General features: G+C 42.1%; 1 protein-coding gene across 2 annotated transcripts in view; it reads right to left on the bottom strand.

The window, feature by feature from the left end:
* Positions 1 to 18,554, bottom strand: part of LOC306756869 (nuclear receptor ROR-alpha A-like) — a 38,362-nt gene extending 19,808 nt beyond the window's left edge. For both annotated transcript variants that reach the window (XM_079241769.1, XM_079241770.1), the window contains exon 1: positions 18,449 to 18,554. In XM_079241769.1, coding sequence (XP_079097895.1) covers positions 18,449 to 18,476 — 28 coding nt within the window. In that variant the 5' untranslated portion in view covers positions 18,477 to 18,554. The remainder of the gene's footprint in view (positions 1 to 18,448) is intronic.
* Positions 18,555 to 26,932: the final 8,378 nt, after the last annotated feature.

The raw sequence follows: 26,932 nt of genomic DNA, 5'->3' as shown, positions 1-26,932 counted from the left end.
AAGACACATCGTAAACTGACAGTGATTTGCGTTACTAAATTAACAAATTAACTCTACAGAAGCCGCATTACTAAAAGTGTCTCGTGACATTATGATGTCTGCTGATTCAGGGAGGTCCTGCTGGATCTGTCTTTTGGCCTTTGACACCATCAACCACCAGATCCTCATTAAAAGGCTGCAGGATCTGATTGGGATGTCTGGTCCAGTGTTGCAGTGGTTTATTTCATTCTTAGTGGGTAGAAGTTTTGGTGTGTCTACCAAACACACACTGTCTAAAGCTGGCAGCTTTTTGTGTGGTGTGCCCCAGGGCTCTGTTTTGGGACCGCTCCTGTTCTTGTTGTATGTTCTTTCTCTAGGTCAGATTATCCAGCAGTGTAAGGATGTTTCTTATCACTTATTTGCTGATGATCTCCAGTTGAACTGTTCATTTAAAGCATTTAAACTGTTCATTAAAATCACAAATTCAGCTCCTTACTCAACTGTATCTTTGAAAGTAAAACAGTGGTAAAGCGATAACAGTCTCCAACTTAACACTGATAAGAATCAGACACTTATTATTGCTCTAGACAGTGCAATACCCAACATTACACAATGCATAGGCAACCTGAGCTCCTCAGCCAAAACCAAGCAGAGAAATTTAAGGGTGACATTTGAAGAGGCCATGTCATTAAAGCATCATTCAAGGCAGTATGATAAAAATGGCTTTTTTCATCTGCATAATGTCACTAAGCTCAGATTCATGGAGTCTGAACAGGAGCTTGAGATGATCATTTATGTATTTGTGTCGTCGGGGTTAGACTACTGCAACAACCTTTTCACCTGCCTTAACAAAAAAAGCTTTGGCTCGTCTTCTGTTGGTCCAAAACTTAGCTTTGAGGCTTTGGACCAGCACCAGCAGGAAACCACATATCACACCCATGTTGAAGTCTCTTCACATGCTTAAGGTTGAGTATCGTATTTGATTTAAAATCTTGGAACTAACTTTCCGAGCCCTACATGGACAGGCCCCTGGTTACATCGCAGACTTAATAAAGGCCTACAGTTCGCCTCGAAGCCTGAGGTCTTCTGGGAAAGACCTGTTGATTGAACCTGCTTTAAAACTCAAGGAGACCGGTCTTTCAAAGCTGTCACTCCCCGTTTTTGGAATGACCTTCCCCAGGATCTGCGTTCTCTGGATTCAGTAGATGTTCTTAAAGCTCTTAAAGACATATTTGTTTAGGCGAGCATTTCAATTCCCAGTAGACTCGTGGTGCTGTTGTTCTCTATTCATATTGTTGTGTTTTTCTGAATGTTGTACATTTTATTGTTGTGAAGCATTTTGTGACTTTGTGACTGTGAAAAGCGCTATACAAAAAAGATTACTTACTTACATACAGTTATACTATGGACTCATTAATGTCTCTAATAAGAAAAAAATTGTGAAAATAAGTAATTTAAAGATGCTAGGGTGACGTCATGTAAATATCCACCCAAATTTCAGGTTGCTTAAATGACTTTAATCTCCATGCAACTCCAGTAAGTCCCTCACATCCCTCTGAAGCGAAACAGCCAGACTTCTGCAAAACGTCTTCTGCTTCTAAATGACTAAATACAGAAGTTCTGCAGCCCAAGCCTCCATTCTGCCGCGCTGGTGTCGCACTGGCGCATTGCACCAGGATAGAACCTTTGTAAAAAAAAAAAAAAAGTATTTTTTCACAGTATTCTTTTATTTGACAAACAGTTCTACCAATGTAGGATTCTGTCAGAAGTCAAGCATTTTCTTTCATTCCTGTCTAGAAAAGTTCTTCATGCTTTGTTTGGTCCACACTCGACTACTGCATTTAAGCCTTTAAACTGGCCGACTCTCCGATCTTTTAACCAGGTTAGAAGGTCATGGTTCTTCTGGATCACCAAGGTCTGCGAACCAGTCACTGCTTGTTGTCCTGAAGTCCAGGCTGAGACAAAGAGGGGCACGAAAACTTTACTGTTGTCACCCCCAAACTGGAACTCTCTTCCTTTGGACCTGAGATTGTGTCTTGATTCTGATTTGATTCATGTGAAGCATTTTGTGATTGTACATATTAAAATGTATGACAGAATTAAAGTTTTAATTTAACCAGACATCATGAAAGTTGCTAAATTTTCTTTCTGAAAGCCACACACCTAAATATGTGTCCCCTCTGTGACCCTGAATGCCTCCCCTGTAGCCAGACTGACCACGTGACCCGGTGAATGAGGATCGGACTGATCTGGTGTTTAACACACTGAACCACAGCAGGTATCAGATTAGCAATCACAGCTGCTCCTGAGTACACAAACAGCAACAGTCCACAGCCCGTCTGAGACATCAAACAAGTAAATTAGTTCTTCAGTCACCGGATCACTGATCCAAATCATCACCAAAATGAAATCACTTCTTCCTTTTCACATTTCCAACAACTCCTGGAAATTTCATGAAAATCTATCCATAACTTTCTGAGTTATCTTGAACACAAACAAACAGATAAACAGCAGTAAAAACAGAAGCTCTTCAGCAGAGGTAGCAACACATCGCTACTCGCTAATGCTAACTTTCCCATCCGGAAAGTTTCATTTCAGATGCACATGCATGACACCGTGGTACCATGCACGTGGTACACCAACTCTGCGTGGCAGATGACACATTTCACCTGTCTGACACTTTGTTTAGCGTGAAATATCCCCAAACTTTGGAAATAGGTTGCGCCACTGTCAGTTTCTTCTTCGTTGTTTAAACCAAGATGCTGCACAAAATGACAATACTGCCCCCAGCACTTCCTGTGGTGCTTGGTATTTAGAGTTCTTATACCGTCTGAAAACCTGTGGTTGGTAAATGGTGTTAAGTTGCCTGGTGCAACATTTTATTAGCAAGGTTACGGGCATTTATAACGCAACACGTCGACAAAGCGTTGCAGCCTAAGGTGAGTCAAATTTTGAGATGGGGTGGGGATTGCCGCAGAGGGATGTCTGTGTTTTTATGTGCAATGACTGACTCAGTTAATTCATATTGTCAAGATGTTGCTGGAGTGAGGACACAAATGCAGAGTCGAGAGGCGGGGATGCCGAACCGAGACTGTTTAATGACGATCAGACGGAACTCAGGAAGCAAACACAATGATCCAGCAAAGTAAAACAACAAGTGAGGGATATAAATACACTGAGTCACAGATGAACTTACTGAACCCAGATGAAACCAATGACATAGAACAAGGCCAATCAGGAAACAAGACATAAGGCAACTTGTAGAAACTGAAACCATGACACATATTTAGCAACAACAAGGTGGCGTGTGTACGTGACAATGTACTTGTCTTCAAAAGCCACAATAAATAATACATTTTTGTACTTTCTCACCACTTTTCCACCTTTATTTAAACCATACATTCATGTTTGCACCAACAAAAATGTAGAAGTAGAAACTGTTCACTTCCTGCTTTTCCATGTTAACCACGCCCACCTCAAATGTCAGACCAATCACACAATGCTTCTCGGAGACCCCGGAGCAAGAAGAAAGTTTTGTTGGCTGATGTGTCGAGAACAAGCCCACGTCCGTGCAAACTAAATGGCATTATTTGATTTGCATGGCCTCAAGAACAAGACAAAAGTTCTTGCATCTCGCTGAGGATGAAACAGGCTTCAGCAACACTGGCACATGGTGGTGTGGGAACTGTTTTACAGGGAACACTTTCGCTGCTGCACCACTAAACAGGCAGCAGAGCAGCTGTGCTACTGGCGATGTTTAGCAGTGAAAATGAATGAAAACAGGTCCGAAAGTGAAGCTGTAGCAGACTGAAGATGAACACAAGGAGGCGCCCTTGTTGTCTGAGTTTAAAAGGTCGAACGCGGTCCAAACAAGTCGTTACTGAAACACCTGAAGCGGTAAAGAGTCAACACAAGCTGATTCCTGTATTAGCTGTAAACATGCTTTAGAGTACCAAGAATGTTTGAAACTAAGATCAGAACATCATCAGATAAGACTCTTGTCAAATAACCTGAAACAGGTAATATTTTGGAGAAAAAATGCAAAACATGAGCAGGTGGTTCCACCCAGCTCTACCTGAGACATTCAGGACTTCAGATTATATTATCAGCATGTCAGACACACGTTGTCTAAGCCCTAAAAACCCCTAAAAAGAGGGAAAATTTCCCCAAGTGTTTCTGTCAGCGTGTCAACAACACCTGTCACACAGCAGCAAACACACAGCGCTGCCTGTGGTAATCTCCCCGCCTCATGGCATGCTGGTTAGCGGGAGAACAGACACCAGCTTAGAAAGAACAAGATGTTATTCTGAGACCACAGAGCAGTGCAAGTTGTTATGACATTTGAAACTGTTGACACGTCAATTCTGATCAGAGATTGTGTTGGAGGAGAACTTGCAGGCAAAAGGCCATTTGAAAACAGATTAATGGCTCAGACGGCAGGTGTTTTATATGTAGGACACTGAAGCAAGTCTGCAGATACGAGGGAAGCATGCTGCAGATGTCTGCAGATGTCTGCAGAGATTCAGAGGTCTGCTGTGGATGATACCAAGCCTGTCTATGTATTCCCTGTGACTCATGGAGACAGAGCCTTTTCTATAGCAGGAAAGAAATTATGGAATAATCTTCAGTCTGCTTCATAATAATCTTCAGCTTCGAGTCTGCTACGACTCGAAGCTGTTTTAAGTCTCTTTTAAAAATTCATCTCTTTAAATTGGCTTTTAACTCCGGAGAGCAAGGCCCCCTTTTTTTTCTTTTTGTCATATTTTGTCTATTTAACTGCTTTCATTCAAGCTTTTAATGTTGATTTATTTTAACCTGTAGACTTTGGATACCTTGTGGTTCATGAAGGTGCTTTACAAATAAAGTTTTGATTGATTGATTGATTGATTGGAGAGTCAGTCCCAGATTACAGGAAGAAACAATGAGACAGACTGAGTCAGAGCTTTCTGAGGCGCTGCTTTTGTTTTCAAATTAAACTAATATTCAACGAATATTTCATCTAGCTTTGTTCATCACTAAAAAGTGCAGCATAAAAATAATATATAACATTAAAAACTATATAATTATTTTCCCAGAATGGACCATTTACATCCACTCGCTGTGGGTCCACACGCACGGCAGCTGCCACGTTTATGTCTCCATTTTCACTACGGTGTCTCTGAATGGACATCACTGGAGTCATCACTGCACCTGAGGCTACTGGAACCACTCACACATGACAACATGTTTATTTCTGGAAGATTTCTGCTCGCTGACGGCCATCGTCCGCTCCATTGCTATGCTCATCTCCACCACTAGATGTCCGTCATTCTTACAGCATGTTAAAGCATCTTTACATTTGTTCAGTAGTCTTGCGCACATCACTGCAGCTACGCAAATGCGATAAACATTACAAAAAAAAGAAAAAAAAAGCCTTGAATTTACACATCTAATGATGCAAACATATAAATAAACCAACAACACACACACATGCAGCTTCCTCTCAGCAGTAATTAGCTCTCTGAGTGTTAATCCCGACTGAATTCTGCATTTCAACATCAAAGAGGATGTTGAACAAAGCCTCCGCCCGAAATTAGAGCTGATAAGAAAGAAGATATTTATACTTCCAGCTGCAAACATCTGCTTTGTTTTCAACGCCGATCAGCCTCGCCTTCAGACTCAGAGCTGTGAAGGCCACAGTGTTTTTCTTCTACTTGGCAGATGAGAAAATAAATGATTAAAAAGCAAGTCTTGATGATAAGAGGAGGCTGTTTTAGGTTAACCCGGTGTTTGGTGGGTTTCATGTGAGGAATAGAGAAATAAGAGGCTCTCACTATTTTCATCTCACTTTGAAATGTTTGCTCAGGAATGTGAACAGACTGGAAAAAAGCATTTGTGTAATCAGACTTTGGATTCATGTCTAAAGTTTAAAGCTGACAATGCAGAAAATTCTGGAGAAGCTGCAAGTGTGCACAAATACACAGATGTGTGTATGCGTTCCTGCTCTATAAAGTCATGCTTGTGTTTGTTTTCTTTTGTATAATTCTCAATTAGTGTAAAGTTGCATTTGCAACTTTCTCCACAAATTAAAGGCAAAGAAAAAGAGGACTTCCACTAACTGTGAATTTGACACAAATTGGAAGAAATATGTTTAATTTTCTGATTCCAGTTTTGAATAAACAGAAAAAAAAAAAACGCAGGATGGAAAAAATGCACTTTCATCATTAGAGCCGGTTCCTTGAAGAATTATGGACCTGTGAAGACTGAAGCATGAGCCAGCTGTCATCTGTTGCCTGAAAGTTAAAAGTATCTCTAAATACTTGTACTTCAAGCAAAATTACATAAGTTTATAAACTTAAAACTTTTTTACTTCTGACATGTTTTGATGGCACATTGATATTCCTGGAGCTACGGTTGCGCCGCAGGGCCCCAAAGCTGAGCAACCACGCTTGATAAATCTTTTTTTTCATGCCTGGGGCATCACACGGTGGCCTTTTTGCTTTACAGCAACTGGAGGTCAATATCAAGAATGCACACCATGGCTGGTTGAGCAATGAAACACAAAATGACATAACTGGAGAAAGAAAAAGGGGCGGAGCAAGAGAAAAGACACGAGTCAACATCAAGCTGACCTTTACTGCCTGGAGAGATCTCAGAGAGGAAACAGGATGCGAGATGGATGCTGAATTTGCCTTTTTTAGGGGATGCCAGTGTGAAAACCCACCGAAGTTCAGTAGTACTGCTGTTAGAGGTGGGGCCAGACCAGCTGATCAGCCAACTGATTAAATTGGCCAATTATAGCCCTCCTTCTATTCCAGCATCCAGACAGTGGAAATAATCACCATTGGTCGATGATTTTCCAGTTAAACACTGATTTATTCTGCTGTAGCAGTGCTGGAAAAATCTTTTAATTATGATATTTTGAGCCTCTGTAGAGGAAAGAGGGTTAGAATAATGTTTGTAGAGAAGTTCTTATCTCCTGCTTCAAAGTGTCTCTGAAATGTAAACATCTGCAAGGGACGTTCTAACCCCTGCAGGAGATTGGCGTCGTACACCTCACTCTGGGGGGTCCTGCACCAAGAAATGTAATGATGGCGTTCCCAGAAGGGGTTGGGGGAAGGAGGGGTATATGAGGGTGGAATTCTAAGTTAAATGTTGGTGGCTCCCCTTGTCCACAGGCTGAGGTCAACCGGTCTGCTGGCTTGTGTGAACTCCTTGCAGCAAGTGAAACTTTTGTACCTTCTTACTGGAGTGTTTGTCATTCATTGGGAGATTTTTCTCCAACACAGAGAGCCCCATCTTGCTCCATGTTGGAGCATTTTGGCTCATCTTTCAGGACCATAATGTTGAGTTCTGGGACGGTAGATGTGGAAGGCCAATTTGTCCGGGTTTAAGCATCTTCGGTGTGCACACTCAGAGCGCATTCTCAACAAGTTGGTTGCATGCTGGGTGCACAGAGACATTTTGATCTGCGCACCCCGCCAAATTGGTTGTAAGAGTGCAAGATGTCAAGGTGCGGTTGGCAACCAATTAGTTCAGACTTGATCAGGTTGATATCCATGCACTACTTGACCAGTGCATGGATAGTTGCAAAAAATGACTGTGAAATCAACAGTAACTCAGTATGCGTCATGATGTGTGCATCGTTGCATCAACCATGCTTTTTATTTAACCGTACATTGCTGAGGTTGTGGTAACCTTGCTAACCCTGTGATTTTATGTAGCTGTAATTATGCTAACGTAGCATAGCGTTAGCTGACAACTTTAAAAGCGAGTATCTGTAGAAACCGCATGTAAATCACACAATGTTGTCATTTGAATCATATGCATCAAACACATGAAATCCTTCCAACACCATATGTCACATGTGGTTTATCTGTGAGGGATTTGAGAGTACATAACGACGTTTTGACAACTAAATAAATTCCTCTACCTCTACCTTTGGTAGTCTGTATGTAGAAGTTGTTTGTCCTGTTTTCTTTTTTGTGTCTGTACCAGTTTTCTGTGTTCTGTGTTTTGCAGCCCGCTGAGCTAGCTGACATGTTGGAGCTTTCTAACATATAACAGATGTTTTTACCGGGTTTATTTTGCTCCTCATCCATCGCCGTTTTCCAATTTAGTTCAGAGGTTTTAGAGTTCCAGTCTAACCAGTTGGTTCAGAAATTCAATTGAATTAAGTGCAAGTGAGCAGCACAGTTTACTATAAATTAGGTATAAAAAGTACGGGATCAGATAAGGGACAAACTCGGGCATCCAGAGTGAAAGATTTTGTAACTTAAGAGTGTTTTTCTCCAAAACCGCTTGGCAGTTTTTGCATAATCTGAAAAGCAGACTGTTTTGTACACATCCTGACGATAGATTGATCATTTTCAATGTGATGTGTCTCAAATGAACCTTTAGCTTCATAAGTCAGACGTGACAACATGCCATGCTCTTCCTCCTCCTCTTCCTCTCCTCTGCGAGTCTTGACGTCAGTGAATCTGAAGGGAAAACTGTTTTAATGACTCATCAGCTGTCAGAGCAGCAGCCATCAAACACGCAGGAAGCTTTCATCTTCGTCACTCTGCAGCGCAAACACTCGTCAAACAGCAGAGCTTCTGTGTTTGAGAATCCCTTTAAGCTCAGGGGTGTTGGAACTGGAGTGAGGCTCCCTCTGAGAGCACGCTCTTCATCTTCCCTCCTCCTCTTCCTCCTCCCAGATAAAACAGTCTTCATCTTCTTATCATCCCTTCTTCCTGACTGAGAGGGATCTGAGGCACAACTCGTTTCCATGGTTTGTGGAAAAGGAAGTCGTCTCATACTCGTCTCCACTTGTAGCATGAAATGAGTCTGTGTGAATTGTAGCCTCAGTTTCCTGTTCTTACTGACAGGAGGAACCCGCTGTGGTCTTCTGCTGCTGGAGAACATCTGCTTCCAGGCTGGACGGGTTCAGAGATGATGTTCTGCAGATCTTGGTTAGAACCAGTCAGCACTGATTCCAACCAACCTGTTGTCTTTCTATTAGGGGAAAGAAAAAAATCATTTCACATAAAAATCTGTTTTTTTTTTTTTTTTTCGTCTTACAATTTTTAAATTGATTTTTTTGAAAAAAAAATTTTTTTTTTTTTCTATCTTTCTATGTTTCTATGTTTTGATGCCAGATGGAGAAGAAGTTACTGCTTTTCTCCAGCAGGGGGCGAAATGTTTCTCTCCGACTAGTAACATGATGTTTTATCCATTTAGGATAAAACTTACTGGTGGGAACGTAAAACATACTGCAGTAACACGACTAACGTTACTGCCCACCTCACAAGACGCCATCCTGAGGTAAATGAAGAGCTAACAGCCAAACGTAGAGCAGCAGCAAGCCAAGAAACACTCAAACCAGAACTTCTATATACAATTCAAGCTTTTTAAACAAAAGTAGAAGTTCAAACAGTTGCTTCAGATATTTTGCTGCTTAATAAATCTTAAAAACTGACACACAGTTGATTCTTTTATTTGAGAAACTTTTGGTTTGTGATAGTCTGTAAACATGGTCATCATGCAACTTTTTCACATGGTCTGCTGTTTGAAAAGCAAAAGTAAAAAGCTGCAATACTGAGGAATCACAATTTAAATCTAATCAGCCCCAAAAAATCTTTAAAAATCTAACTGAGAGAAAAGTATATTGTCTCAGTCCTACTTTCTATCATCTCTAACCAATCTGTCCATTGTCCTCTGACATCTGGAGGTGGTTGTGTGTGACGATCCCAGTAGATCAGAAGTTTCTGAAATGATCAGACCAACAACCATGCCACGTTCAAAGTCATGAAACATTTTCTGTTGTTTACAGGCCAGGATGTCTGCATCTGTGTGTTATCATTGGTGTATCATGACCTCGGCTAATAATCTGAATTTTAGATTTGTTTATACATTGAGCGGGTGAAGTGTTAGGGAAGTACCATGGCAGTCTGCCAGCCTATAACTAGGTCTGTCACTGTAACAAATTTTGCCATGTGATTAATCGTCTCAGAAATTATTGCAATAGACGATAATATTGCGCCAAGCGATTATTGTTGTCATTTTGAGACCATTTTCAACTAAAATAACAATAATGCCATAATAATGCAAGTACAGTCTTTCAAAAATCAATATACTTTAATTTCTAAAGAACATTTAGCTCAATGTGCCAATTTGTTAATGCTCATCCAGTCCCCAGTCTGCTAAAACAGATCAAGATTTCTCCCGGGGTTTAGACAACGTGGTTATCTGGACAAATGGTCTCTAAACACTATGTAAGGCAGTAAAATAGTCTAGCTCATATAAGGGAACATGTTTGGACTTGACCAAAGGTGGAATGGTAAAATTGAATGTCTTTGATCTTAAATACGTCATTTTTCATGTCATTGTAAAGTTGAGGAAATGCCGTTTGCAATATTGTCTGAAAACAAATGCGGCAGAAAAAAAAAGACAATTGAAAATTATTGCATTTGCCAAACTCATTGCGTGCATTTTTTTCTTATAGTACGATTAATTGACTTATTGCGACAGACCTACTTATAACTACAGCTGCTGGCAGGAGACAAACAGCACCAACGTGGAAAATGAAAGTGTTTCCCTGCGAGGCAGCAAACAGCGATGGAGACACCAGAGGACAAGACCAGCAAGAGAGGCTTATTATCTCTGCAAGTTGGAAAATCTGTTCACTTGTCATTTACAGAAATGAAGGAGCACTCACGCTTTTATGGTTTGGACTCTTTGTGTGTCTTTTCTGGTTGTTTCCTGTTTTATTTTGTCGTTTTTCCTGTTTTGCTCCGCTGTGTATTGTAGCTTTCTGTTCATTGGCTTACCTGGTTTGATTTTCTGGTTCATTTCTCCAGTTTCTCGTCAGTCCCTCAGTGTATTTATACTCCTTTGTTTGAAGTTTCCACTGTCCGATCATCCTGTGACATTTCCGTCTGTCTTCCATTCAGTTTATCATTTTGATTAAATCTTGTTCCTGTAAATCTGCTTCCTGATTCTCCTTTCCTGCATTTGGGCTCCTACATCTCCACTAACCTTGACAAACACGGAGTTGTTTTCTTTTAAAACGGCAACATTACCAGAGTCTAGCCCTCTTCCTCTCAACACCACTGCAGGCCTCGAAACACGACATTGATCTCTGATAATGTACGCACGTCAAAATGTACATATGACCTGATGAATTAGTACGTCACTCTGATTGCAGTGAGTTGTAACACTTTGATAAGATACACTGTAGCTAATACATTGTAGGAACTCTTTCTTTTATATTTACACACAGACTAATGATGTGATGCTGTTTGCCATATTTACTTCTTCAGTTGAGTGAACTCTGTAAAGTGTTGTAGAAGCTTTGTGATACACGGCGGCTACCGTTGTTGGAGTAGGTTTATGTCAAGGTGTGGTTCTAGAAAGCATTGGTTTGCATGCAATACACGACATTCTTACAAAATGTCCCTTTAAATCCCTTTTTCTCTTTGTCTTTGCGGCAGTGTGGTTCTGCAGATCCGTGACACATCATGTGACACATCAGTCTGTAGACCAGGGCTGTGCCTGGAGGGATTCAGCTAAGGCACCTTGCTTTAGGAGGGGGTCCAATGTGCTACATCTAGCAGGCTCTGTCCTGTAATCTCCTCTTGCAGCGTCCAGACAGTCTCAGCGTGGATGTAATAATGGCAAACATATGGCAGCACACACTGAGCACCAACATGGCCGCTCAGCAGATGAAGCAGCAGCTTGTTCATCAGCCACAGTTGGTGATTTGATTAGTCACCTCTGCAGCTAATCTCCAAACTGAGCCTCTGCTTCTGCTCCGCACATCTTTACTTCAGTATTAAATTGATTTGGACTCGTTTGGATTTAGTTTTATTCTGCCTTGTTTGGTGGTAAAATGTTGAGTTGTTATCCTGAATTTGCTCTCAGATAAAAACATGTGTCTATGTTTTACTGCATGTTGGAATACACCTCCAAAGCTCATCTAACCATCACAATCAGTAAATACTGAATAAAATATTCCTCTTTATTTACATGTGCATTAAAAAACATAATATTTGTACAAGAGTAGAAAAAGCGGTCATCTGCCCTTCAATTCCAGCCTCGTCACACTCCATATTGAAGTGCTTTTTGGAAAGATACTGATCCCATGTTGCCCTTCATGTGCCCACTGGTGTGTGTTATAGGTATGTAGATCAATACTGAAATACTGGATATGGCCTTTCTAGAATCCATCCTCACATTAAAAATTGTAACATTTCAGTCATTTGGGGCAAATATGTTGTTTACCATCAACAGGAAGATGGTGGAAAGCAGCACTGCAAAAAGAATACCATTGAATGGAACTACTTTTTCTTCCGCCTGCTCCTGAGAGGTCAGATCTCCAGCCAGCAGGTCATTTCCAGTCGATGTTTTGGTTCTGTTCTCTTCACATGGATTCACTATCAGATTGAAGACCCATTGATAATGAATCCACACTGTCAACGTTCCTGTTCTGGATGGTAGTATCCTGAATGTTGCTCGATCCACCTCTATCTTTGATTTCTTGAAAAAAAGAAACCTGTTGAGAACTTCTCCTGGATCTCCTCACCATTTATGATGGAGTTATTTGCAGATATACTGAAAATGGCTCTATCCCACAATGAGGAAGAATCCTTTACAACATTCCTGCATCCAGATGTTGAACCGGATTACTCTCAACATTTAATGGAGTCTAAGTTAGATCAAGACCAGTTCTCAGAAACACATCATGAAAATCTAGGAGTTTTTACATAAAGTTCAATCAATCATAAGGGTCTGAGGAGGTAATTCAAAGAGGATTACAAGTCCATTTTGATGTACACAGTACTCAACAAAAATCTGGTTTATAATGTCAAAGGAAAAAGCAAACTGCTCGACACCACATGGTTCCATTTAGGCAAAACACAACGTTTGCTTTACTGAAACCAAGTCATTGTTTTAAGCCTAAATCAAACAGCTTGGAAAAGCTAAAGAAAGAGAAACACTGAAAATGTTGATGTATATGCAAAGAAATGTCGTCTTGGAAAGATAATAAGAATCCGAAACATCTTTAACTCGAAACCAAACGTATCATATTTGATGGATACAGTTTTATTCCTCAGCGGCCCTGAACTGGAATAAGGAGGAATAGAAAACAGATGAAAATGAACAAATCGGTAAGAAGTAACTTAAGACGCTCTGTTTGCTCATTTTCAGCTTTTTGGAATTGTTCAGACACAATGTGCTTCAGTTTCTTTCTTCATCATCATGATCATCATCATCATCACTGGAAAAACCATCCATCCATCCATCTTCTGCCGCTTATCCGGGGTCGGGTCGCAGGGGCAGCAGCCTAAGCAGGGAAGCCCAGACTTCCCTCTCCCCAGCCACATTTGCCAACTCTGCGGGGGGGATCCCGAGGCGTTCCCAGGCCAGCCGAGAGATATAATCCCTCCAGCGTGTCCTGGGTCTTCCCCGAGGTCTCCTCCCAGAGGGACGTGCCTGGAACACCTCACCAGGGAGGTCCAGGAGGCATCCTGACCAGATGCCCGAGCCACCTCAACTGGTTCCTCTCGATGCGGAGGAGCAGCGGCTCTACTCTGATCTCCTCCCGGATGACCGAGCTCCTCACCCTATCTCTAAGGGAGAGCCCGGCCACCCTGCGGAGGAAACTCATTTCAGCCGCCTGTATACGAGATCTGGTTCTTTCGGTCAGACCCACAGCTCATGACCATAGGTGAGGGTAGGAACGTAGATCGACTGGTAAATCAAGAGCTTCGCCTTCTGGCTCAGCTCCTTCTTCACCACGACAGACCGGCTCAGAGTCCGCATTACTGCAGACGCCGCACCGATCCGTCTGTCGATCTCACGCTCCATCCTTCCCTCACTCGTGAACAAGACCCCGACGTACAGGAACTCCTCCACAGCCCAAGGCAAAGTCTTCCAGAAGTTTCCTTCTCCATTGAAACAGGTTAAGTTGTGCCCAAAAAAAAACTTGTTGCACCTTAAACATGAAAACAGCCAGATGCTGGAGCTAAGGTCTAATTCGGCTACTTTAATGGCAACAAGCACAGATGTGTGGTTTAGGAGCCACTGAGGCAGGTGGAGGTCGTGACCAGATGCATCTTCTCCTCATCCACAGCGACAATGAGCTGCACATGAACCAGACTTTTCCTGTGGAAGCTGCACCCTGGATCTCACAGTAAAACGTGTAATTGGCTGAGTAGCGGCACTAAGCGAAGGCTAATGAGCTGGAAGAGCTTCATGACAGCCATCGCTGTTTACTCCAGAAACGCTATAGCTCGGGAAAAACAAATCCCTGGTGGATAAATTATCTGAAACCAAGCTGTGGAGAAGTTACAAGGTTCTGAGAGACCAGATCAGAGAGGGAGGCCGTGCAGATGATGCTTTACAAAAAAAAAATGGGGACAACAAAACCACCTCCTGCTTCCTCTCCTGTTGCAGCTTTACCTCCTCCTCATGAGAACCTCCGCTTCAGAGATCTGACTGAGACCCATGCAGCACAAACAAGTTTTACACATGCTAGGAAGCAGCAATGCTAGCATGCAGCATCAGCATCCAAACCAAAGTTCAAGCCCCAAGCACTGATGTCAGAACAACAAAAACAGCCCACGTTGACTTCAGAGCCTCTGATCGTTTCTCCACACAGACGAGGTGTCATATGAACGCAGAGACGCTGCTGAAAGACGTCTGTCTCGCCACTGCGGGACAGAAACTCTGGGAGTCAGCAGCCACAATCACACATCATGTCTTACTGTTGCTGTGTGTAAGTGGAAAACTTTTTGACCTTGATGAAACGATGTATGTTTTTCTGTTGTTTTTTTTTGTTTTGTTTGTTTGCTTGGTTTTTTTTAAACAGTGAAGTGAGTACTCGCCCTGCGATGGACTGGCGAGCTGTCCAGGGTGTACCCTGCCTGTCGCCCAAAGCCAGCTGGAATAGGCTCCAGCTTCCCCGCAACCCGGAACTGGATTAAGCGGTTCAGACAATGAATGAATGAATGAAAGTGAGTACTCTTCATGCAATATACAAGCTTTGTGTTTTTCTACTCTATTTCACTGGTGAAATAGGAGTTATCTATAGACCTTATATGAAAGATGGACGGAGCCTTCGGCGGTTAAAAGTCAAGCCTGTGCAGAAATGCTAAAACTGCAGTTCCCCCTTCATCCACTAGGGGCTGCAAAACAGAGCAAATCCCCATAGACTCCCATGTTAAAAAGACCAACTTCACAACAGAAATAAACATGTTTACAGCAGAAATAAACATGTTTACAGCAGGAATAAACATGTTTACAGCAGAAATAAACATGTTTACAGCAGGAATAAACATGTTTACAGCAGAAATAAATATGTTTACAGCAGGAATAAACATGTTTACAGCAAGAATAAACATGTTTACAGCAGGAATAAACATGTTTACAGCAGAAATAAACATGTTTACAGCAGGAATAAACATGTTTACAGCAGGAATAAACATGTTTACAGCAGAAATAAACATGTTCACAGCAGAAATAAACATGTTTACAGCAGGAATAAACATGTTTACAGCAGGAATAAACATGTTCACAGCAGGAATAAACATGTTTACAGCAGGAATAAACATGTTCACAGCAGAAATAAACATGTTTACAGCAGAAATAAACATGTTTACAGCCTGGTACAAAAATCCATTTTAGGTTTAATAGGTCAGGTTTACCGTCATGACAACTGTGGGGGGAGTGGATTTTTTTCTAACTCGTCTGTTTAAAATTTATTTAATCTCAAAATTGGGCATATTAAGGGGCGTGTCCTTTTGACTGACAGGTACCCAATCTCCTGCTTCAAGTCCGAAGAACATAGAACAACCGCGGTTTTTAGCCGGTTAGCAACGTGACTTAGCTTTAGCCCGCTTACCTCCGTTAGCTGGTTAGCTCCTGTTATCTCTGGGTTAGCTCGGTTAGCTCTTAGCTACAGGCAGCTCGGAGTTTGCTCGATGTCAATCATCCATCATGACCCCCCCACAGCCCACCTTTTTGCCCATATTTGTATTATCAGGGTGAGACGACACACATGCCCCTGCCAAGATGGTGATGGTAGGAACCGCCCACCGAGCTTCAATTCAGCTCTTTAGAAACCTACGGGTGACGTCACGGAGGCTCCGCCCATCTTTTTATATACAGTCTATGGAGTTATCCCTTCATTCTCTGGACTGTGATTGGCTGATAGAGGTGCAGTATTTGTCTTTGCACCTTCCACGTGCACATGGAAGTGTCTTAATTAAACTTGCGTCGCTGGAGGATACTCTACTGTCCAACATCTGCTCTGCACATTAATGCAGCATACAGAGAGCGGTGACGAGGTGAGGGGCAGGGCCTACTTAAACTTTCTTAGCTAAGCCAGCAGCAAGGTAAACCTGAGTTGACCAGCTTATTAAACATGGAGCTGCTATTTTACCAGCTGAACAGACATCCCAATAAAGATATTGATGATAAACAGAAAACACGACATTGTATAGCATTAACAGCATTAAGTAAAAATGTTCCTAACGTGGACGTAGGCTAATGAAGTTAGCACTGGTTAGCGAAAGGCAGCTAAGCTAAAGTAGCATTCGTTACTGGTGATCTCATTTATCTGTGAAACTAAAACTGGTTTCCAGTCTGGTACCTGAGAAAAGTCCCATTTAGGTCTGAAACTGATCAGGTTCACTTCTTTAGCTTCTACATTTGCAGTTATTCATCATTTATTACATTAATACTAAATCCTACATAAAATGTGTTGTTAGGATTCAAAGGTTATTTTTATATAAAGCAGCTAAAAAACTATATCGGTAATCTTTTTAATGCTCCGGGTGAATTTACAATGACGCAGTAACACGTCTTACACACAGGCCTCGTAGTTGTGGGAAAATTATTCACTCATTTTGTTAGACGTTAATAACTCTGTTCGCTCCGGTCACCGAGCTTCTCTGGAGATCAGAAACCTTCCAGACAACTTCCCAGTTTGTTTTGTGGAAACATAACTGAAATTAAAGACAGAATAAAAACACAGGAGTTACAGTCCGGACATGTGTTTGTAATTGAGATTTCTTTGTATGTTTCAGAGCTGGAAACTGACATGATGTCACCGGTGATGTCACCTCCACCATCACCCGTTCCCTCCCCCGTCTGAGCATCAGTTAAATAATCTCCTGGCTGTTGTAATCCTCTGACATAACAGGCTGGCTAAATGCCTCCTGCAGCTTTTTCTCACAGACGGAGAATCTGGACCAGAAAGCTTGAACACACACACACACACACACACACACACACACAGAGTCATACTCACACTCATGCACTGCAAGTATCATCTGTAAAATACCGATAAGACTGAATGAATCCAAAGTTTTTACGTGAAGAAGAAACACTCAGACTTGAGATGAAAAACATTTAAGTGGAGATTAGTTCAAGTTCCCGTTAAAAAAGTTGGAAAGTTACACCACAGCAAACAGACATCATCCATACAGGAAGGTGAAGAGTGTCTGAGGAGGTGGAGGGAACTCTGCCGAGACAGATGAAGAAGAAGAAACAACAGAAAATAACCTGGAGCTCCAGAAAGAGTCTTAAAATGTTCATAATGATGCAAAACTGACAAAAAAAAAGACCTAAAAATGACATAAATGACCACAAAACAGACTAAATGAATGAAAGGGATAGAAAATGACAACAAGAAAACCAAAATTATCATTGAATGTCAATAAAACATACAGAAAGACCAGAGTCCATCTAAACAAGACCAGCTAAGAAGAAAAGCTCACAGTCTCAAATAAATCCAAACTGATGCAAAAACTGGTTTTTAAAAAAAGACAGAAAATTCCACCAGGGACACAAAATAAAAGCCAAAAGGAATAAAATGATCACAAAGGCAGCAAAAGATGAAGAGACAGAATACAAAGTGGCTCAAAGTTGCATCTCAAGACAGAAAATCAGAAGTGAAGCAACTTGCAGGAGAAGCAGACAGAAAAACAGACCAGAAGATGCAAAATGGCATCAAAAACCTGTGAAAACAAGCAAAGAACCAGCCAGCCTCTCAGACATGTCTCACATTCTGCGCTCACGGATGGACAAAAGTGACAATTCAGCCGAGAGGATGCTGGGAAATCTCGGGAAATCTGCACACAGCGACGAGTTGGAAGGAAAGTGGATCATTTACCTCCAGATGTGAAACATCATACATTCTTCATGCATCCATGTGTGTGTGAGACTTTCATCACGTCCACATCCAGAACATTCACGTCCCTCATCTCCCCATCCAACACACACACACACACACACACACACACACACTCCTCTCACATTAATCCCAATCCCAGAATAGCAGCGTGTTGGGTTTCTGCTTCTGTGTAAACAGTCCGACTGAAAGCAGGTCTGCAGAAAGCAGAGTGGAGCATCTCCAAAAACAACACAAAATCTTTTACATGTGCAGCACAGAGAGAAACTGACACACACCCACACACACACACACACACAGGTTTTAACTCACCTTTCATTGCAGAAATGACTAAATACATATTTAGAATCCAGCTGATGGAGGAGCAGCGCTGAGCTGTGTGTGTGTGATCAGCAGCAGCTCACCCAGTCTGTCATCCTCTGGCTGCTCTGAGCCACATGAGCTTCCATGTGACAGTGACATCATCACTCTGGCCCCGCCCCTAATTAGCCCTGCCCTCCTGACTGACACCCCTGGGAGCCAATGAGAACGTCTTGCAGGTACTGCCTCTTTCTTTCCTTCATATACATTTTTGTTACATATGTCCAAAATGAAACAACAAAATGACAATAAAAGCATTGAAAACAAACAGAAAAGAGAAGTGATGAAACTGGTAGAATTCCAATTATTAGAATTTTTTTATTTGATTTTTTTTTTTTACTACTACGCATAATAATCATTTGTAAAAATTAACACAAAATATGAGAGACACAAAATGCCACAAAGGGGAAAAAAAGACCAGTCATAAAAATATTAAGAAGATAGATTTTAAGAAATAATACAAAAGATACAAACTACGCCCACCTCTGCTGACGAGAGAAAAACACACACACACACACACACAACATTTATCACACTACAGAAAGAGTGGTAAATGAAAAGAAAAGACGGGAGTTCAGGTTTTGTCTTGATGGGCTTCTTCTGCTTTCCTGTTTCACCGTGATTCACAAAACAAACAGTTCAGACTGAACAGGATGACAGAAAACAGAAGGTCGAGAGAAAATAAAGAACAAAGAGGAAGATAAGCGAGGGCGGCAGAGCGAGAAACCACACACAGATGTGGCTTCAGCAGAAATCCAGCAGCACAAATCTAAAGATATCCACATCCTCCGTCAAACCTTCACGTAAAGCTTTGTCTCTGCGGGAGTTGGTGACTGATGTGGTGTTGTTTGGAAGGATCCCACCAACAATCGATAAGAGTGGACGTTGTCTAATCGATCTGATCGTGTCTCTATCTGTTAAACAAGAGGCTGAAACGCAACGACAAATCTGTAGGATAAGTAGCAGGCAGGTGCTGCTGACCGGAGGCACTTCGGTTGCTATGCAACATTCAGGTGTGTTGACACGATGCCAAGGAGGAAAGACATCAACAATGATCGTAGAGAAGCAACTGATGCCTGTCATCCATCTGGCAAAGTGTCCTACAGAGAAGAAGATTATTCAGGAGTCCAGGAGTGGACGTCTCACCCAAAGTCACACCATGAAATACTCAGAGAAACTGCAAAAAAAAAAAATCAAAACTATGTCTGACTCTCCAGGTGAACGTTGAACTTCATGAACGTCCAGTTAGAACAAGTTCAGCTAGTTTGGGAGGTTGCAGGAGAAAGCTTCTTCTGGCTGCACAACTTAGGTTTGCAAACCAGAAGACTTCTAAAACAATGTCTTTTAGGCGGAGCAGACCAATGATAAAACAAGCAGCATATCAGCACACCGCCTCATTCTGACTGTTAACCCTTTAAAGTCCTGCTCTACCTTCTGGTAGAGGTAACCTTGCTCTGACTAAAACATTGTGGAAATAAACCTGCCTGAGGATCTCTACCACCTGGTTTAGGTATGTAAAACCCAAACAAAGTGTTGGTTGTAACCCTACTGTTTCACTGTAGTTACATTATAATTAGCTTCTTCTTTTTTACATCTCAGGCACTCACTAAAAAACATTTGTTCTGGTCCGAAAAGAGACTGATAACATCATCCAGATAACTTACTACACCTTACTGCTGTTAAAGGAGCTCTGCTGAACATTGATGATCACTCGTTCTGCATTTTGGCTCAAATTTGGTACAGAGGATGATGGTGTGATGGAGATCTGTGTGCACGACTGTTTCCATGGAGGGCTTGGTATTTATTCATTTGGACGTGAACGTATGATACGATCAAATCTCATGACAGGTTTGGGTTTGGATGCGTCTGAGTTCAAGTGGATTTGCCTCAACGTGTCGTCTAAGCACAAGCAGCAACGTGCATGAAAGCATCCATTTTGCAAAACGAATTAAATTAAATTAAATTATTTTAGATTAAATTAAATTATTTTAGATTGAATTAAATTAAATTATTTTAGATTAAATTAAATTAAATTAAATTAAATTAAATTAAATTAAATTTTTATTGATAGCACTTGGAGTGCACATTGATGCACTCAGTAAATGATTTGGGAAAATGACAAATAAGATAAAAAGCTCACATGACAGTTCAAATTTAAGGAATAGGCCCATAAAAAAAGAAAATATGAAATAATGAGAAACAGACACAGTAATCTGTCACCATCTTTGAGCTTTGGAGTTTTGTCATTTATTAAAACTTTATATTTCCTGTAGTTTCATCACCTTGCAACTTTTTGTTGGTAAAAGTAAAGAATCATACTTTCATTTAGCACACATGAGCTGAAATCCAAATGAAAAACGAGTAAAGCATTAGAGGCGAGCTGTTCAGGCTACTTGTTCACCTCAGCCGGAGTCCGCTGTCCCCTGCCTCCCTGATCCTGGTTTTTACTCTGGTATTTCAGCTGCTGAGCAGCACCTCTTCACTCTGTTCCACCTCGCGAGGGTTTCGATCTCAACCTGCGAAAAGTTTCCCTTTATAGCAGAAACTCTCCTCGCCATGGTTTGACCTCATAGTCGAGGCCTCTGGGAGACGAATAACGGAAATGATGAAGGATTTATCTATGCCTGCTTATTGGAACGCTCCGATCCCACCCACTGATGACAGCTGGGGGGGGGTTCATATTTAACATCGAGCCTCATCAGCTCCTCCCTCTCCAACTGTCTGTTTTACAGAAAAAACTGGTTATAAAGTGGAAAAATGAACTTTCAGAATGCCACAGGGATGAGAAAAAGATTCTCCATGTTTATCATTTAGACTGAAAATCCAACAGACGACGAGCAGATTGTTTGATTTCTCCTAAACTCCAGTAAAACTGGTAGGAGTGGAAACTGGAACACTGTCGGAAGCTTTCATGCAACAATGGAACAAAATTATCATTTCTATATTTGCTAATTTTACCAGCCATGTGTCCCATCTGATGCATTTCATACTGACATGATGAGAAAGTGAAGCGTTTGTCAGTGGTCTACAGGAAGTGAGTTCACCTCTTGGAATCGGAAATACTGGTGATGATGGTCCAGGTTCAAGCCAGACCAGTTTAAACAGACTTCCCAGAACATGAAAAAGCATTCAGCATGCAGAAAATCCTTTCTGTGCTTCTGTTCCATCACTACAGCGGTTCCTTATTATTGTCTGGCCCCAAATTTCGCCCTGAAAAGTTTTGGCTGATCAGAATGCCGTAACAAGCAGTGGAGATCGTATCGCTTCATCGGCTCCCGGTTAAATACAATCAAACTTTATTCGTACAGCACTTTTCATACAAAAGCATATCAAAGTGCTTAACAACATAAAAATAAAAACAGTTTTACACTTACAAACACACACGCACACAACCCAACCCTTCCCCTGATCATTAGAACCAAACTGAAAACTAATAACTTCAGGATTCTGTCTCTATATCTGGCTTGACGCTGCTGCCAGGAAATAACATCTGGGGAATCCGTTCATGTCAGGAGCCGCCCCAAGAATGACCAACAGAGACGCAGCTCCAGGGAACGCCCAGGCCAGGGTAGTCCGGGGTCCACACCGCAGCCATATGGCTGCAGTGTAGAACCCCTACCAACACCCCTGGTGGGATGACCCCCACCATAATGGCCCCATTGGTCAAACAGGTGCTGCCCCTGTAACCAAGCCAGTCCTGGTACTGACTGGTTCAGCTCTCTCTTGGTGAAAGTACTCTGCGTTGTGTTTAATAAAGGCGCTGAAACAGTGGTCTGGTCTCGTCTGCACCGGCCATTTATTCTCGGACGCCTCCGTCACAATACTGGCAACAATCAAAATGAACAAAATACACAATTACCTGCATAGGATACAGAGTGCTGGTCAGGCACAGTTAACATGCAGTTGGTTTACATGACACTCGGACGCATCCGTCCCAATACTGGCAACAATCAAAATGAACAAAATACACAATTACCTGCATAGGATACAGAGTGCTGGTCAGGCACAGTTAACATGCAGTTGGTTTACATGACACTGTAAGGAAATGAAAAGACTTAGACCATGGAAAAATATTCCTGTGCATAGAGTGCTAACTCGAACCGACTTACCTCGGACGCATCCGTCCCAATACTGGCAACAATCAAGCGTAGTTGATGACGCAAGTACGCCAGTATTCAGGAGGAACGCCCACAAGTCACCACACACATAGTGCATTATGCAGCCCAATACCGTGACAAGTGGAATACACTATTTATTCTGTTACACCCCCAACACGGAGGATCTCCATGAGGAAGAGGAAACATCTCAGATAAAATCTTCTCCTCACATTGTGATTAAACTCTGTGGCTTATCGAAGATCTCACACTTCCAGATTTTCCCAACAGAGCACATCGTTCTCAGGCTGCAGGTTTACTTGTGGTTCTAAGAGGTTCTAAAAGCAGAATGGGGACAGAACCTTCGGTTATCAGAACCCTCTCTTATGGAACCAGCTCATGGTTTGGGTTTGGAAGCCAGACACTTAGATCAGGTTTAGATCAGACGGATGAAAACTTTCATTCGTCTCCTAATTTCGGAGTGTTTTCGGGGATCTTGCGAATCCAACACAACAAATGGAACAATACCACTCAAAAACCACAGGGGGCAGTGTTTAGCAGTATGGCTGATATACAACCAGTGAAAGGAACAGACCAGAGAAGAAGAAGATGAAATAGGAGCAAAAGATGGGAGGAGCTTTTGAAGACAGGGTGTGTGAGTGTGTCGCGGTGCATTACGGCCACCAACCGATGGCTGAACCCGGCGTCAGGATGATGACGTGAACTCTGAACTCAGCACTGCCTCCTAGTGGAGGAACCTAACAGTGTAAAAGTTGCATGGAGGTATGAGGACGGCGACGCAGGAAAACTCTTGAAATGGACGTAACTACAGTGCCAGGCAAAAGTTTGGACACACTTTCTCATTGAATGTGATGAGAAAATGTGTCCATTTTTTTTACTGGTTGTGTATTTGTGTATGTAAGGGAGCGTAGATGGGCCTCTCCAGTGCAGAGGGATGTCCCAAGATGCACTGAGTACTTCCTTCCATTTTCATCTTCCTGCTCTTTATTTTCCACATATAAATATCTGACATTATCTGACATCATCGTCTCTCTCAGCAGGTCTAAAAGTTACGGAGCTCATTTATCCCTCCTTTCTGTCCTCTCCAACTCTAACTGGTGGAGGCAGATGCCCCCCCCGGTTCTGGTTCTGCTAGAGGTTTTTCTTCTTCCTTTTTCCCAGAGTATTAGTTTTTACTGCATCACAACGATTTGGCTTAAAACGATTATGTCTGTAAAATGCCTTGGAATTGAATTGGAAATATACAAATAAAGCTGAATTAATCTGAAACTTACATGAGTGTGTCTTCTTCACAGCCGCTGACAAACCTGGAAGGCAGAACAGAGGAGAGAGAAGTTAGATTTGACATACAACTTGCTTTACTGTGATCATTTCATTTCATGTTTCATGTTTTTTTCCATTTCCCGTTTGTTTTATATTTACTTCTTTGTACTTGCAATTTAATGTGAAGAGCCTACGTCCTACTCAACACCATGCCAGAGATCACCAACTCTGGACCTATATACAGTATGTATCCCCATTCCTACCAGAGGTGGCGCTGCACTAGTATTTAGCAGAAGAGAGGACCAGACCGGCGTGAAGAAGAAAACTCTGTTTCCTCCACCTGCCAGTTAAACATGGAGACCAAACTATGGCTGTTTTGGGTTTTTATTGTGTCTTATGCAAGTATACTGCAGAAATCCACTGCAACAATGGACGCAGTATGAACACCAGACGAGGCAGAGGACCCTTAACGCCATCGCTATGGATTTACCCACAATGCAATGCGACAACACATGCAGGAAGTTAATTTATGTAGGCCACTTCCTGTATTTGGTCTGCTTAAAGCGGACCGAGGCCTGCATTTGTAGGTGGACCGAATCTACTTCTTCATTCTGAATCAGGATTTGTTTGGAGCATTTACATTTCCCCAAATGAAGCAGACTTTCAAGCAAACGGACTCAGATTTGAATCAAAAAGGCTGATGTGAATGTGCCTTTAGATGTTTCTCTGCTGCAGAACACCTGATTTAAACAGTTTCTTGTGTCAGAAGGGGCTCCAACCTGGTACTGTTAAGTTGGACCGGTAGCCAGAGAGTAGCCATACATAAACTGGCCTGCACATGCACTCTGCCCTGCAGCATTTACAGTTTTCTACAAGCTTTTTAGTGCAGCTTGCTTGACATGACTGCAGGAGGTTTTCACCAACATTATTTTTCTATTCAGAGCTGTGGAGAAGCTGGAGAATAACCCCTGCAATTAGCAGGTGAGAGACCCTGGACAGGTGTCCAGTCCATCACAGAGAGACTTTCACACTCACTCCTAGGGAGACTTTAGAGTAATTGATTTAACATGCTTGTTTAGACACACAGAAGAAGCCAGAGTATCCAGAGAGAGCCCACACATACGCAGGGAGAACATGCATACCACACAGAAAGGCCGCCGTTCCAACCTCCCCCCAACCAACGCTTGAACCGTCTTGCTGTGAGGCCACAGAGCTTCCCACCACTCTGCAGCGAGGCTCCTTTTCACCAACATTTCCAGGAATTTTTACTACCTGGTATTTATTTACCAAGGTAAAAACAACTCTTAGTAATCTGAATAAATTGCTTTTCCACCACATCGCAGAAAATGTATTCCAATGTGGTTGATACCACAGTGATCAGACCCACTTTGTTAGTTGCTCTCCTTCAGCTTCTTATAATCCTGTTTCAGTTTGTTAAACTCCTGAATGTGTCCCTGTATGCATCCGACATAGTTTCCAGTTTGAAAATCTACCGACTGTCATATATGCTGAAAAGAGCCTTGATTTAATCATCTCACTGCATCATTTTTAAATGATCAAAACATGGAGTCAAGTTTTAAGAGAAAAATCCTTGGTTAATGAAAAATGTCCTGCAGTGGAAAATGGGCTAACACTCCCAACAAAACCCCCAGACCGCCGGGTTGTTGCATGCTGCCATTTCCACAAAGTTCAGAAACATAGAATGACTTTGAAAGTGGAATAAAAGTCAGATCACAGGGGTCCGGCTGTACTTTTTGGTTCAAAGCTGTCACAGATATTTTACTAAGGACTGAAGAAAAGGTTCCAATAAGAGGGACAATATCACTGCTTAAAAACAGCACAACTGTTTAAGTCAAATATTAAAGAACATTAACATGAATTATTCCAGTTATGCAGACGATACACAACTTTACGTGTCTTTGTCACCAAATGACTTCGGACCAAAAGACTAATTTTGCCAGAGTTTGAATTAAATAAACAATTTTCCACAATTATATGAAAACAAAACTGAGATTATTCTGTTTGGCAGCGAAGAGAAGAGGGTCAGCGTTGGTAAACACCTGGAGACTCGGACTCTCCTAACAGCCAACCAGGTCTGGAACCTCAGAGCGTTGCTGGACTCAGATTTGACTTCCAGCAGCAACATCAAAGCTTCACTAAGAAGGTTTTTACCGACCAAAAACCTCAGGAGAATAAAAAGTTTCGTCTCCCAGAAAGACCAGGAGAACGTCGTCATCTCCAGGATTACTGGAATGGTCTGGATTAAACATCTGCAGCTCGTCCAGATGCTGCTGCTGGAACTTTAACCTGGACTGGGAAATCTGAACACATCACACCAGTTTTAACTTCTTCATACTGGTTTCCAGTCAGAGACAGATTTTAAACCCTGCTGGTGGTTTACAGAATCCCAGAATGGTTCTGGACCAGAACACATCTGAGATACGTCCAGAGAACATAAAGCAAGCAGAGCTCTTAGATCCAAAGACTCGGGTCAACTAGTCCAGACCAAAAACCAGATCAAAGTCCAGATCAGAGTCTAGAGAGGAGACTAGAATCCAGTCCAGAGAGCAGACCAGAGTCCAGACCAGAGACCAGAGTCCAAACCAGAGTCCAGACCAGAGACCAGAGTCCAAACCAGAGTCCAGACCAGAGACTAGGCCAGAGTCCAAACCAGAGTCCAGACCAGAGACTAGAATCCAGACTAGAATCCAGTCCAGAGAGCAGACCAGAGTCCAGACCAGAGACCAGAGTCCAGACCAGAGACCAGAGTCCAGAGACCAGACCACAGACCAGACCAGAGTCCAGACCAGAGACTAGGCCAGAGTCCAGACCAGAGACTAGAATCCAGACTAGAATCCAGACCAGAGACCAGAATCGAAACCAGAGTCCAGACCAGAGACTAGAATCCAGACTAGAATCCAGACCAAAAACCAGACCAGAGACCAGATCAGTGCCCACACTAAAGTCCAAGAAATAGACCAGACCATAGTCCAGAATAGAGTCCAGACCAGACCATAGTCCAGATCATAGTCCGGACTAGAAACCAGACCAGAGACCA

The sequence above is a fragment of the Telmatherina bonti genome (assembly GCF_933228915.1).
Source record: "Telmatherina bonti genome assembly, chromosome: 1".
NCBI lineage: Eukaryota > Metazoa > Chordata > Actinopteri > Atheriniformes > Telmatherinidae > Telmatherina > Telmatherina bonti.
Note: the sequence above shows the minus strand (reverse complement) of the source record. Positions and strands in the feature narration are given on the sequence as shown.